Source organism: Myotis nattereri (genome assembly GCF_964212035.1).
Source record: "Myotis nattereri genome assembly, chromosome: 7".
NCBI lineage: Eukaryota > Metazoa > Chordata > Mammalia > Chiroptera > Vespertilionidae > Myotis > Myotis nattereri.
In genome coordinates, this window is record NC_138082.1 from 9199265 (window position 1) to 9215023 (window position 15759).

General features: G+C 44.0%; 1 protein-coding gene across 1 annotated transcript in view; it reads left to right on the forward strand.

Annotated features, from left to right (window-relative positions):
• Positions 1–1830: 1830 nt before the first annotated feature.
• Positions 1831–15759, forward strand: part of LOC308522654 (aldehyde oxidase 4-like) — a gene marked incomplete at both ends in the record, with an annotated part of 68760 nt that continues 54831 nt past the window's right edge. The window contains 4 exons of the mRNA XM_081096138.1: positions 1831–1884; positions 6247–6304; positions 10321–10417; positions 11026–11134. Of these exons, the coding sequence (XP_080952264.1) occupies positions 1831–1884; positions 6247–6304; positions 10321–10417; positions 11026–11134 (318 nt within the window). The remainder of the gene's footprint in view (positions 1885–6246; positions 6305–10320; positions 10418–11025; positions 11135–15759) is intronic.

Consider the following 15759-nt stretch of genomic DNA (forward strand, 5'->3'; position numbering starts at 1 on the left):
GGGAGGAGAGGGCATGTGCCGGGGGGTAGGGGAGGCTGGGGGAAGGTCCATGGGGAAAAAAAGGAGACATATGTACTACTATTTGTAATACTTTAAACAATGAAATTAAATTCAAAAAAATAAAATATTTTAGTATAAAAACAAACAAACAAAAAAACGAGTAGTGTCTGTCGTAAGTTGCTTCACATACTCTTACTATTGTGGTAACTCCATTCTTCTTAAGTTCTGCTATGAATTTGTTTGAGGTCACAGTGGTTGGGATGTGTGTAATAAGAAATCTCATGTTCTTGTATGTGACTTCCACAGGAGCTGGGCAGTTCATGAGAGCCATGATCATTTAGTTAAAAAACACTCAATAGGGTGATGAACGAATTTTAAAATTAAATACAGAAATGATGCACAGAAACTGAGCCCACTTCAAGTCTACCCCACTGGACATCCTCGGTGCTGCGAGTGCAGCTGGGAGTAATGGGAAACGAGATGAGCCTCCTAACGAGCAGCAGCAGTTCCTCGACCTGGTCATACTGAGGCCATAGGAAGGAAGGGCACTGCGGGCCCCCATCCAGGCCTGATCTTGCGTAAAATGCTCCGCAGATGCCGGTCAACACTTCTATGTCCAGGGGAACCACTCACTTGGGGGCTTCTTGGTGGAGTAGTAATGGATTTCTACAGTCCACTCACCTGCACAGAGGGCATGCTGTGCCTGGCAATAATCCCCACTGCCCTCCAGAAACTCCATAAATGTGTGACTACAGGTAAGAACACTACAGAAAGAACCATGTTGACTCACTGAAGGTTGTGGCCTAGTCATACAACCGGTCCTGAGAGCGGTGGTGGAAGCAGCCGCAGCGCAGGGAGAGGCAGTGTGTGTGTATGGGTGGCGGAGGGAGGGGGACGGGGGGGGGGGGGCGGTGGTAGCTTTCCATAAGGCGCAGGGGCACCAGACTCTTGAGACACAGAGTATGGAAGGAGAAACCAGGGAATGAATGCAAAGGAGAGAAGAAGTAAAGATGAGATCCAGTAGGGGGTCGACAGACTTTTTCTGTAAAAGACCCAGAGAGTAAATATCTTAACTCCTTGCGGACCATAAGATCTTGACTGTGACCACTCAGCCCTGCTGTGGCAGCTGGAAACCAGCCAGAATCAATACCTAAATGAATGTTTGTGGCTGGGTTCCAATAAAACTTTAAGGACACAGGGGAAAGTTTCATGAGTTTTAATAGTATACTATTTTATTGATTGATGGTTTGGTTAGTTTAAAAATAACAATAGCCTATTTAAAACTTGATATTTTAAAAAATATATTTTTATTGATTTTATAAGAGAGGAAGGAAGAGGGAAAGTGAGATAGAAACATCAATGATGAGAATCACTGATTAGCTGCCTCCTGCACGCCCCACACTGGCGATCAAGCCCACAACCCGGGCATGTGCCCTAATTGGGAATCGAACCATGACCTCCGGAATCAAAGGTCGATGCTCAACCACTGAGCCACGCCAGTCAGGCAAAACTCGATTTTTATTTATTAGTCCCCGGCTTTCAACACATTTCCCTACAAAGCCATTCTGGGCTTCAAAGGGGACGGGCAAGGATGCTGAGTTGGCTCACTCCTGGCAAAGGAGGAGACAGGATGCTGCCAAGAGCCCTTTGAAGTGCTTGCAGACAGGGCGGGCAGACAGCCCTGGTTGGTGCTCCTGTCTGCTGATGTGTGGCTATAAATCACCTGCTGAAGCTTGGGCTTTTCCAATACGGATAGGCATCCGGGTGTTGGCTCTCTGACCTGCTCTACTGGAAGAAAAACCTCCTCCTGGGGCCCTGCTTTCTGGCACGATGCCTTCTCTCCCAAGTTCTGATGAGCTGATTTTCTTTGTGAATGGAAGAAAGGTAAGTTTACACAATGATTAATATGAATTTTTTCACACCAGAGACAAAGCCAAGCTACTTTTTTTTCACTATGATACCACTCCTTAATTAACCTCTGCCTTCTGTCTTTGTCAAGTCATATGTACTGGTCTGAACTTGAGCATGGGTCATTCATTCAAGGTTTAGTGCAAAATTATGAAAGCATGGGGGCTTTTGCTTGCTCTGAACTTTTCTTTTGGACAGTAAGGAGCTCCTGTTTGTATTTGTTGGATTACAATGGGAGTGAATTCTGACCCAGGTTATGAAAAACTAGATGAGCTCTACTGGAGTTCACCGATGTTATTGCAACAGAAGGTACATATGACATTAAGGATGCTAATAGCAAAGAATGGTTTTGTTTTGCCTTCATACATACACTCAGCTGGTCAATTAGCCCAGAAACTGAAGCAGCTCTCCTGAGCCACGGGGCAGGGAGGCTGCTGTGTCCACTGGGGAAGAGGTGCGGCAACTCGAATCTCCGTTGTCCTCAGGCCTGTACTTGAATGAGCAAAATGAATAAATAAAATGTTTGAGGTGCTTTGGGACAATTAGGTGGGAAAAAACTTATAAAATATTAAAACAGAAAATTGTTTTGAAAAGTCATTTGGTGTTAATGATTTTGCTTCCCACGCCTCGTTGTGCTGCATTACTGATGTTCTTCCCTAAAAGGGGAGACACAGCTTTAATCATGGCAAACATTCTTGGAGTGTTGCCTGTCAAATAGCAGGGAAACAACATTTTTAGGAAACCCATGAACTAAAGAACAAAGAGTGAAAGAGAAAGCAAAGAACCAAGAAAAAATCTGGGTTTAGCAATACTGCTTACCAATTGGTCAGGATCTTGCATGACCTGAAGCCAACTGGCATGTCAGAAGAATAATTGCTGAGTGGACAATTCACAGGAATTCAAAAGCTAAGAACTTTTTTGAGTTCAAGGAAAACGGGGCTTTGTTGCTTTGCCTTTGCTGGTAAATAAAACCATTTATTCTTTAATAACACATTAGAATGAGTATTCCCTCTCCAGGTCTCCCAAGCTTTTGAATTCATAGCTGATAGTTTGGTATTTTTCCCTTTCTCTGTCTTACAAATTTCTAAGACAAGTAGTAGATGGCAAATAAAAGGGGGAAAATATATACAACTCTTTGAAGAAATTGGGTTTGCTGTTATTTTTGTGATTGGTCTTCTTCCCTTTAGACCCAGGGACACAGAGTTGAGCAAAGCACATTCCTTCACCAATGGCACATCTTCATCACAGTCTGGACAAGGCTCTTCATTTGCTTTATATTATTTTCTTTTTATTTCTTATCTTCTCTTTATTTCCTTTTCCCAGATGCATTCACTCTTGTTCATTATAAACATACATCCTTGTCATATACTTTCAATATAGTCATTTAGAAAGATAGACGTATCCTTAAAATATATGCAGTTGATCCTTGAACAATACAGGTTTGAACTGCGCTGGTCCACCTATATGTCCTTTTTTCCCCCAATGTATTGTCCTTATGATTTTCTTAATCACATTTTCTCTAGCTTACTTTATTGTTAGAATACAATAGAAATATATATCCTATATAATAAAGAGGTAATATGCAAATTAACCCTCATGCCTTCACAAGATGGCTGCCTACAACCAGGCCGGCAGGGGGGTTAGTGAGGGACAACCAAATGACTGAACAATCAGGCTGCATGGGGTTACCAGGCTGGCAGGGGAGGCAGTTGGGGGTGACCAGGCTGGCAGAGGGGTGTAGTTGGGGGCAACCTGGCCGGCGGGGGGGGGGGGGCAGTAAGAGGTGACCAGGCCAGCAGGGGGGCAGTTAGGGGTGACCAGGCTGGTGGGGGTGCAGTTGGGGCAACCAGGCTAGCAGGGGTGGTAGTTAGGGGCGACCAGGCTAGCAGAGGGGGCAGTTGCAGGTGACCAGGCTGGCGGGGGGGCAGTAAGTGGTTACCAGGCCAACAGGGGGGAGGCAGTAAGGGGTGACCAGGCCAGCAGGGAGGGGGCAGTTGGGGGCAACCTGGCCAGCAGCAGGGGGCACTTAGGGCTGACCAGGCCAGCATGTGGGGGGGGGGGGCAGTTAGGGGCGATCAGGCCAGCACACAGAGGCAGTGAGGGGTAATCAGGCCAGCAGGGGGGAGGGGCAGTTAAGGGCAACCAGGCAGGCAGGCAGGTGAGCAATTAGGAGCCAGCAATCCAGGACTGTGAGGGGGATGTCCGACTGCCAGTTGATTGGGCCTAAACTGGCAGTCGGACATCCCCTGAGGGGTCCCAGATTGGGGATGTTGCAGCCTGGGCTGAGGGAACCCCCCCGCACCCCCCACAAGTATTTCATATATACGCCAGGCCTCTAGTGTATATATAACATACAAACTATGTGTTAATTGACTGCTTATGTTATTGGTAAGGCTTCTAGTCAACAGTAGCCTATTAATAGTTAAGTTTTGGAGGAGTCAGAAGTTATATATGAATTTTCAACTGTGCAGGGGGATCAGTCCCCTAATCCCACATTGTTCGAGATTCAACTGTACAGTGTTTGGCTTTTGCATGAGTGTATTTATATTCTTACGTTACCCAAGTGAAATTATGATTTACTTCACAGGATGTATACACCTCCGTCTATTTCTTTTGTGACTCAAAAGAGATCTATCCATGTTGCCCTTTGAACACCTGGCTCATTATTTCTGCATGTAGAGTTCTCCAGGCTGTGAACATTCTGCTTATCCAGTCCCCCAGTGATAGACATATGGGATGCTTCCAATTCCCCACTACTAACAGTGAACACCCTACCGTTATTTCCTTACCAACACTGGCAGGAAAATCTCTAAGTGAAATTAAGGCATGCCAATGTCTCAGGTCCTGCCAGGTGGCTTTCCAGAAATCCTGCACAAGTTACATTTTCCCACAGTTCATTGCATGACAAAGGCTGCCTTCTTGCCAATATAAATATATGACTTGCTAATCTATGATGTGCCAAGACTTGATTCAATCAAACTTGCTAAAGTGTGTTAATCTGATGGGTGTAAAATGTTCTTTCATTGCAGTTCTCCCTTGCTTATATCTAGATCTTGGTAAAGTTGCTCCTTTACTCATATACTTAGTAAGAAGAAATCATTTCCTATGTGTCTCTAAAGTACCAGAGGAAACAGAAGGTATGAGTACAATTTTATGAGTGCAACTTATGGTATGACCAGAATTTTTCATATGATTATGGAAATATTTATTTATTATTTAAATATATTCTTATTGATTTCAGAGAAGAAGGGGAGAGAGAGAGAGAGAGAGAGAGAGAGAGAGAGAGAGAGAGAGAGAGAGAGAAACATTAATGATGAGAGAAAATCATTGATTGGCTGCTTCCTGCACTCCCCCTACTGGGGATGGGGCCTACAACCCAGGCATGTGCCCTGACCAGAATGGAACCGTGACCTCCTGGTTCACAGGTCAATACTCAACCACTGAGCCACTATGGCAGGGCTGAAATATTTATTTTAAATGGCTGGGAGTGCTATGTATTTGAGATGTCAGAGTTGCAGTTAGCATCCTTTCATTAAGTTCCCAACATCTAATCTTGTTTTCTCCTACTTGGTTTGGGCCTTGATCCTCCCATATTATAATGGGTGCTGATCTTCTCTCTGGCTCTTCAGATCCTCTGAGGACACAGAAGAAAGCTTGGAAATACGAGGCATTTATTAAAAATAATGTGGTTTGTTGTTGTTTTTCCTGGGATGATAAAAATACAAATACTTTTAGTAGAATAACGTCCTCTTTTTTGTATTGCTCAGTGCTACTGTAACCATCCAGGGAGCTGCTTGGGCAGGGAGGGCAGACAGCTTTCATCGCATGTGTCAGCTTTGACCTATTGGCAGTAACAGCCTGGAATGCAATGTGAGAGACAGAACAGAGATTGATGCTCCCTCCTGCTCTTCCTTAACCTGGTGGCACCTGCATTTCACTGGGGAAGGATGGAGAAGACAGGGGTGTCTCCCCTAAAGACACTCCCTTGTGATCTTATGACTCCCTTAGAAAATCTTCTCCAGCTAACCTGTTCTGTGGCTTTCTGTAGCCACTAGGTAACTTGATCAATTTTGGAACCTGTGTATCCATTACCCTAAATAACTCTAAGGAAAAACAACCCAGAATTTATACTTGTCATATGTATTACAAAATCCAGAGACATTAAAATAATGCTCCAACATTTTTTCAAAATTCTGGTTCCAAGTATTGTGTTTCCTTTGCTGTTGTTTAGTCTTTGGACGTCATCACCTGTCAGAAACATGCCCCTAAACAGCAGGTGGACGTGCCACACGTTCTGGTGTTCTCTCCCTAAAGTCCTCCTCTCGTTCCACACCGTAGGTCGTAGAGAAGAGCGCCGATCCTGAAATGAACCTGCTGTTCTACCTGAGGAAAGTCCGTATCCTTATGTGTCGCTGTAATCCGTCTGGATTGGGCGGGAAACAGTGAGCATGTTAAGACTTCTGAAGAAAGTCGCCTTGTGTTTGTTCTAGGTCAGTAACCTGGTGTCCAATTTGTAGCGTCTAGATGGAGTTCAGAGAACGCATCCAGAAGTGACAGATGTGTACTTTATTTGTTGTATTTTTCATCTGAGCACACACCCAGGGAACCACGAGGGTCCACTGGGAACAGCTTTGGAAAATAATTTCATGACTCCTGAGGCCCATGGTCACCCGGATGGCGGCTTCATGTTCAGGCGTGTGAAGGTGAAAACGCCCGGTCAATTGCTCAGTGCAGCATGTCCCTGACAATGGTTTCCCACAAGCACATTTCATTGACTTGTCGCGTATGCCTTTTCGTAAACCTTATTGAAGAAAACAAGGTTTTATAAACATTTCAAAATTCCAAAGTCTGGCTGATGCCCTCCCAGATCTCCACCTGGATCTAGAGCTTCCTTCACCTCTCACTCCTCCCAGGCCTCCAGTAGAACTTCCATAAAGATTCAAAAAGCATTTCTTGGTCTGGGGGGCAACTATAAAGGGGGTAGCACGAGGGCATGATGATGGCCCTATACATGTCTGTCTGCCTCCCAACAAACACACCCCAATACACGACTTTATTTCTCCCTGTTCTTCCCTTGCCAAAGTTATCTAAAAAATGATGTGTGCCGGATGCCACCTTTTCTTTTTCTTTTTTTTAAAGGAGATTTTTTTAAATATATTTTTTATTGATTTTTCACAGAGAAGAAGGGAGAGGGATAGAGAGTTAGAAACATTTCTAAGAGAGAAATATCAATCAGCTGCCTCCTGCACACTCCCTACTGGGGATGTGCCCTCAACCCAGGTACATGCCCTTGACCGGAATTGAACCTGGGGCCCTTGAGTCTGCAGGCCAATGCTCTATCCACTGAGTCAAACCGGTTAGGGTCCACCTTTTCTATTGAACTCCTTGCAATATAGTTTTCCACCCACTCATTTTACTCCTCTCGTCAATATAATCTGTCCCTATTCCACTCGTATTCCAGGAACTATACAGGTGACTGGACTATCACCACCACCCCACACCCCAAGCCTTCCATTTGCCCAGCAAACTCCTATTCAACCCTTGTCTCTTCCTTCCCTCCCAACCCCGACGTTAGTGCCCTATGACACTTGCTGTCACCCCTTCACTGGCTGCCTCCCTAACTAGGCTGAGGGCAGAGGCTGTGTCTTCCATCTTGCCCCTGGTGCTTGGTCAAATTTGTGAGCTGCAAGAATGGCAGGAAGTGTTAGGGCTTCCGTGGTGGGACAGTGAACACATCGCATTTTCCTGTTCTGTGCTACAGCCAGGGTCTCACAGAGATCAAGCAGCCTTAAAATGGCACACTCTCCTCGCCCCAAGTAGCTGTGGGCCATTCACTCTCCTGGTGCATTACCTGGCCTTGCAGATTAGGTTGCTTTGAACCAGGCCAGGAGGTGTGGAGAGAGAAGACAAGCAAGAGATCCAAGAACTCACCCCAGCAGATGTGGGCTGGGCCGCTGGGATGAACGGGATGACGCCGTGGGAGGCTGTGACCTTGGGAAGGAGTGAAATAGTGAAAGAAAGATGGAATGGCTCCCCCACGTTTGGTTTCTTGTGTGACTGAGTCCCATTCTGGCAATGAGACCTAAGTCAGGCCCCAAGGCAGCAGCAAATTGGGGTTTTGTGGGAGCCTGAAGTTTTTATAATATTGGAGACCTGCCTTCAGGGAAAAAATATAAAATTAGCAATGTAAAGTAGGTACAGGGCCTTGGAAGGAGCCATGGGAGTCCTGTGAAAAGTGCAGTAGGCCAGTGCTAATGTAGGCACATGGGGTGCTGATTCTGGCAGAAAATCCAGTATTTGTGCTTATCCATGAATATTCATGCAAATCACCCACTTGAGAAACAAGTTAAAAATAAGCCTGTGGCCCAGTGGGTGTGTCTCAGTGGTTGAGCATCTACCCAGGAGCCACGAGGTCACCTGTAGATTCCCGGTCAGGGTACATGCCCATTTGGGGGCGCAATCCCCAATAGGGGGCGTGCAGGAGGCAGCTGATGAATGATTTTCATCACTGATGTTTCTTGTTCTCTCTCCCTCTCCTTTCCTCTCTCTCTAAAAATCAATAAAAACATATTTTTAAAATAATAGGCCTCTGCCTCCATCCCAGAAATATTGGCTCTGTAATCAGAGGTTGGGGCCTGGAAGTCTCAGGTGAAACACATTTACTTAGAATGACTTCTTTATGTCATTAGGCACCAGGAAGAATGAACAGAAGAGGACACTGGAGAGATGGGAATGGGAGGCTGGGGTAATTCTGCCTAGAGCGGCTTCCGGCCATGTTTCCTTGGGAGTCCGTGCATTTTCAGCTTGCTCCTAATACAGATGAATTTCTTCATTTAGGAGGTCTAGAGAAAGCCCAGAGAAGTCTGTAGTGAATTTAGAAGTGATACAAAGGGAAGTGGTAGGGTGTGCTGACCAACAGTGAGATTCTGACGCTGCGTAAATGGGAGATGGCAGAGCCAGTGAGGGAGGATTTGGCCTGTTGTTTGCTTTTGTGTGTTTGTTTTCCTGGAATAATGAGTGGGATAGGGGCAGATATATTGGCTAGAGGAAAATCATACAATAATTAATAAATAATGATACAAGAATAAACTCTGTGTTTCATGTACTCACCACTGTAGGCCTGCTTTTGCCCACCCCCTGTTTTTCACCTGGCAACCTACTTAATGATGAGCTTTAGGATGAACTGACAGCATATGGAAGGAACTGTTTGAGGCAGGCACCTCTGGTGGGGGTGGAAGAAGGAAGCATCAAACTAGCTGTTTGGTGACCGAAGGACAAAGCAGCTGGTTGCACCAACTTTTTGCTTTTTCACTCAAGGCAATGTTAACACATGCATCACAAAGCTGTTTCACTCCAGGGGTGTATGACCCAGCCCAGAATTACATCTCTTTGTGCAGCCGCCTCTAAGATGAAGTTAGTCTCTACCTCTACCCAAGCCACGTATGATCTCCACCCATGAAATCCTTCTTAAACCTCAACCAGAAAAGGTCCCAAGCCAATTCTAGCAGATTCTTACAGAACGTAACGCAGGGGGGTTACGTAAGTTATTTGTTCTCCCTCTGTGGAAATATGCAAATGTTTGACAGAGGAAAAGTACACAGTGATTGTTGACATGACTAGCTCAGGAACCATGGTTATTAAATTAATAGTCCCTCCTCCTTAAGAAGGTAAAAGCATTGCATTGCTGAGTCTGAGAAAGGCAAGTTTCCCAGGGGGATTTTTCTAAGTTTTGCATACTCACCACCTCCACAGCAATAATGGAACTTGAGTCCAGAGTCCATTGTCCACAACTCTGGATTTAACAGGCTTTTCCCTTCCTCATTTGGACACACACCCTGATCTAACAGGCATGAGGCTCTCTGTAGCCTTCATGTACCCCACGTAGTGGGACTATCCAGATGGTGCGCTGTAGAAATGGCTATGTGTTGAGTTGCAAAGTGTAGCCCTAGTCCCTTTGGGAGTGCCATCTCAATATCTTCCAAAATATGAAAAAATTTGCATTTAGAAATGCATTTGAGAAAGAAAGAAAACTCCTTCTCACTTTTATCAATGAGCTCCTTTCCATGCAAAAGTGGAACTCTGAGCAAGGAACTCACGGGAACATGTTACTTGTCGGCATCTGAGGAAAAAGAGTGTAAAAAGCACAGGGGCCCAGCCTGGGTGGCTCAGTGGTTGAGTGTTGACCCATGAACCAGGAGGTTATGGTTCGATTCCCAGTCAGTGCACATGCCTGGGTTTCAGGCTCAGTCCCCCGTAGAGGGCGTGCAATAGGATCAACTATTTTCCCTCATTGTTGACGCTTTTATCTCTCTCTCCCTCTCCCTTCCTCTCTTTAGAATCAATAAAAACATATTTAAACAATAAAAGCAAGGGGGCCTGGGCCCCTCTTTTCCTTGACTTGCTTCTTTCCAGTCCACCTCACAGGCACCAAGTACGGCTGTGGGAGTGGAGGCTGTGGCTCCTGCACTGTCATGGTGTCAAGATATGACCCCAAGACCAAGAAGATCCGGTATCCTTTATGTTGGCCAGGGCCATGCTTGGGTACATCTGGGAAGGATGTGGAGCCTCCCACTGCTGTCCATATTCACTCCTCTCCTCTCCACAGGTGCCTATGGCACTCACACAGCTCTGGGCCTGCTCTCCCTGCAGCTTCCTAAGTTCCAGATCTTTCCCATGGACTTTCTTCCCATCAGATTATATTTAATTGGGCTAGTGTGCAACCAGAATATTTGTATTTTTAAAAGCTTTGCATAGCTGGGAATCACTAGACTTAACTAACCCATGGTGGTTTATATAAGTTAATATATCATCTTATAATTAGTACAAAGTTTTCTTTTCCCTAGAATGAGGGGGGGAAAATAGAGAATTGAGGGTCTCTGGGAGGCCCTACACAAAACGCTTCCTTATTCTATTTTTCCATTTCTTTTTAATATCCTACACCAGCCACATGTAGGTTCTTTCTTGAACACTTCCAGAAATTTATGGTTTTATATCTAGAGTTCTCTGTATTCTCACGGAAATACAGTTTCGTGATTCTCCTGGACCAACATTAGTCCCTGAATTATGCTACCCATCCCTATGATTCCCAGGTGTTCTCTTTACACAATTCTATCACAGTCATTATCCAGTTACCGCGTGCCTGGTGCCCATCTGTTCTCTGTATGGGGTTGCTGTCACCACGGTAGAAGGTATAGGAAGCATCAAAACCAGGATTCACCCCGTGCAGGTAAGAGTGTACTCTGATTGGGACCAGGTGTTGGTATAGGTACCCCACATAGTCCCATGTACTCTAAATAGGTCACCAGCTGTGAAATACTTTGTGTTTTTAAATTTGAACTTTATTAGATTCCATGCTTCATAGCTAGGTGTTTTTTCAAAGACTGGTGTATAAACTAAGATTTCTTCATTAATTTTAATACATCTTACTTAGCTTCTCAGCCCCATCTTTGCCCTAAACTAAAACAAGGACAGTTCAGTCTTATGAGAAAAGAAAATGAGACAGAAAATCAGAAGTTTATAGAAGATAACTGGTTGTCTACCACATTCAAAATACTGAACTCTGAATGAGAGGCTAATTTGTGTACAAATACTCCCCACACTCACCAAATGTCTCAGGAGAAACTGAGCGGCCAGGTGGCAATAAAACACAGCTAAAATGACAAGGTGTTTACTAAAGTTTACAGGACTTTTTGAAGAAATCGCAATGCTGTTTTCATATAGTAGCATAGGAACTGCTGCAGAAGTTGTTTTAAAAGCAGTGTATAGAAAGAAAATTGTAAATAGCCATATTTTCCCTTGACTTTCTTTCCCTTCAGAAACTGTGCTTGGAGCATAGAGGCTAAGAGGGTCCTCTGACAGTGGTTACCACTGATGGGTATTTGATTATAGCGCATGTCTTTCAACCATTATCTTAATGACTTTTTGATCTTATTAAGATCCTACCTCATACCTGACTCATCACCTTAACAGTCATGGAAGCACCTAGTGCTGCAGCCTATCAGATTTCTTTCTCTCCAGTCATCTTTCAAAATCACACTTGACAATCAATACTACATTAGTTTCAGGTGTAAAACATAGTGGTTTGGCATTAATATAACTTATGAAGTGATCCCCCTGGTAAGTCTGGTACCAGCTGGCACCATACAGTTATTATAATATTATTGACTATATTCCCTATGATGTACTTTACATCCCCATGACCATTTTGTATCTGCCAGTTTGTACTTCTTAATTCCTTCCCCATTTCACCCAGTCCCCCAACCCCCGCTGCCATCTGGCAACTATCAGTTTGTTCTCTGTATTCATGAGTCAGCTTCTGTTTTGTTTGTGTGTTTATTTTGTCCTTTAGATTTCACATAGAAGTGAGAACCTATGGTATTTGTCTTTCTCTGTCTGACTTATTTCACTTAGCATAATACCCTCTATGTTCATCTGTTGTCCAAATGGTAAGATTGTATCTTTTTTTAAGGCCAAGTAATATTCCACTGTACCACGGCCTTTTAAAAAATTTTAAATCTTTATTGCTGAGATTATTACAGAAGCCCCTCTTTCCCCCGCCCCCGCCCCCTCCACCTGGTTCCCATCTGCCACAGGCCTTCGCCATCCTATTGTCTGTGTCCATAGGTGATGGATGTATGCATGTAAGATCTTTGTTTAATCACTTCCTATCCCCCCACTCCCCTTCCCTCTGAGAATCGTCAGTCTGTTCCATTTTCATGCCTCTGATTCTATTTTATTCACCAGTTTATTCTGTTCATTAGATTTCTTATTCATTTATTTTGATTTTTAAATTCAATTGTTGATAGGTATGCATTTGTTGCCATTTTCTTGTTCATATTTTTTATCTTTTTCTTTTTCTTTTTCTTCTTCTTCCTCTTCCTAAAGAACACCCTTCAACATTTCATATAATACTGCTTTGATGGTGATGAACTCCTTTAGCTTTTTCTTGTCTGTGAAGCTCTTTATCTGACCTTCAATTTTAAATGACAGCTTTGCTGGGTAGAGTAACTTGGTTGTAGGTCCTTGCTATTCATCACTATGAATATTTCTTGCCACTCCCTCTGGCCTGCATAGTTTCTGTTGTAAAATCAGCTGACAGTCATATGGACGTTCCCTTGTAGGTAACTAACTGTTTTTTTCTTGCTGTTTTAAAATTCTCTCTTTGTCTTTAGCCCTTGGCATTTTAATGATGATGTGTCTTGTAGTGGTCCTCTTTGGGTTCTCCTTGTCTGGTACTCTCTGTGCTTCCTGGACTTGTCAGTCTATTTCTTTCACCAGGTAGGGGAAGTTTTCTGTTGTTATTTTTTCAAGTAGGTTTTCAATATCTTGCTTTCTCTCTTCTTCTAGCACACCCATAATGTGAATGTTAGTATGCTTGAAGTTGTCCCACAGGCTCCTTACATTATCTTTATATTTTTGGATTCTTTTTTCTTTTTGCTCTTCTTGTTGAGTGTTTTTTGCTTCCTCATATTTCAAATTGTTGGTTTGATTCTCAGATTTCTCTACTCTACTGTTGAATCCCTGTATATTATTCTTTATTTCAGTCAGTGTATGCTTAATTTCTGACTGGTCGTTTTCCTTTTTTTTTTTTTTTTACTTAGCATATTAGACTTTTATTATAAAGGATTTTTACTCCCTATAAAGATCCTTTTCCATTTTTTTTTTTTTTTTTTGCATTCTCATTAAGATCCTTGAAAGTCTCACTAAGTACCTTGGAGGTTTCTAGAAGATTCTTGAGTAACCTTATAACCATGGTTTTGAACTTTATATCCAGTAGTTTGTTTCTTCCATGTCTTTCATTTGTGACATCTTTCTTTGTCTCCACATTTTGGCTGTTTCCCTGTGTTTGTTTCTATGTATTGGGTAGAGCTGCTATGTCTCCTTGAGTTGGTAGAGTGTCCTTGTGTAGCAAGTGTTCTATAGGGCCCAGTGGCTCAGCCTCTCCAGTCACCTGAGCTGGGATATCAGTGTGCAGTTTCATTGTAATTGAGACTTGATTGATGTTGGTGTCACTGGGAGGAATTGACCTCCAGGTCAATTGGCTGTGAGGATCAGCTGCAACTGCAGTGGCAGAGTTGCTGTTCAGAAGACACCCCTATAGAGCAGAACTCGCTGCAGTGGGGCTTTGGTGCTCACTGAATCTGCCCTTGAGTGTGTTGCTTATGGATGTGTAGAGCTGTAATCTGGTATAAGCTGACACTGACCACTGGGTACACTGGGTCTTGGGTCTCCAGGGAGGTGAAAAGTCAGCCACTGCCTGGGGCCACCCAGCAGGAGCTACAGAGAGATCTGCAGATTTCTCCTCTTTGTATCAGATTTGGAAGTGCCCAGACAAGGCCCTGCTGTGGAGCAAGGCAGGCTGGTGCTGGTGCCAGGTTTTGGGACTTTTATTAATAGGTTTGGGGCTTCCTGACCCAGCTGCAGCTTCTTTGAGATTTTAACTGAGCAAAGACAGGCCATTCATATGCAAAAGCTCCTGCTTGCAGCTTGAGTGGGGTTGTAAATTGAATAAGGCAGGGTCTTAGGGAATCACCAGGGTGGAGCAAACAGAAATGGCTGCCATCAGTCCTGACTCAGAGGTCCTAGCATAGGAACAATGATCCCTGCAGCACCTCCATATGGGAGAAAGCCATCCTGAGTTCCTGTCCTGATACCAGACAATCCAGGTCCTCCTGGTATGTGTCTGTGTTCCCCAGAGCCTCGCCCTGGTGCTGGAGCTCAGAGGAAGCAAGACCTTGTAAGTTCAGTTTGTGGTGCTGGCCTTTTAAGAGGATCAGCTGGGTCTCCAGAATCCTCAGTGTCACTGAGCCCCAATCCGCACTGGTTTTTACAGCCTGTAATTTTTACTGCCTGTAGGAATTTCTCTTCCCAACTCTGGAATCCTGGGCTGGGGGACTGGTGTGGGGCTGGGACCCCTTGCTCCTCTGGGCGGCCTCTGCAGAGACGATTAAAAAGGTGGCCCATGTGGGTGCCAGACCAGCTCCTTCTGCGCCTCTGCACCTCCTACCAGTCTCAGTGTGCTTTCTTCTTTACTTCTCTAGTTGTAGGACTTCAATTCATCCAGCTTTCCAGCGGTTCTGGATAATAGTTATTCTGTATTTTAGTTGTAATTTTGATGTGGTTGTGGGAGACAATGAGTGTAGGCGTTTACTTAAGGCCACTATCTTCCTACTTTGCATATATTGATTCTGTACAATTTTTTATGCACTAGTTCATTGATGGACACTCGCATTGTTTCCATATCTTGGCTATTGTAAATATTGGTGCAATGAACATAGGGCTGCATATATTTTTTCAAATTAGCATGTCATGTTATAAATGCAGTCTTCATTTCAGTAATTGTATTTTTAACTGATTCTTTTTTTATTATTTCTGATTGCCATTCTTATGTTTCTTATCTCTTTGTTGAAGTTCTCACTAAATTCATCCACTCTTCCCCTAAGTTCATAGAACATCATTATAACCAGTGTTTTAAGCTCTGCATCTGGTAGATTACTTGTCTCCATTTGTTGAGCTCTTTTTCTGAAGTTTTGTCCCATTCTTACATTTTGGGACATTTTTCTTTGTTTCCCCAGCCATTTTGGCTGATTCTTTGTGTTTGTTTCTGTTGTAGGTGAATCTGTTACACCTCCTGGTCTTGGCAGAGTTAGGTGTCCTGTGGGTCCCAGCGAGGCATTCTCCTTCATCACCCGAGTGGGTTGTATGTGCCCTCCTATTATAGTTGAGCTTTTGTTGCTGTGGCAATGTCAGTGGGACAAATTGACCCCAAGTTAACTGGCTGGGAGGAGTGTCTGTGACTACAGCAGACAAGCTGTTTTTCAGGGGCTGATTCCATGGAGTGGTTTTGCTTTA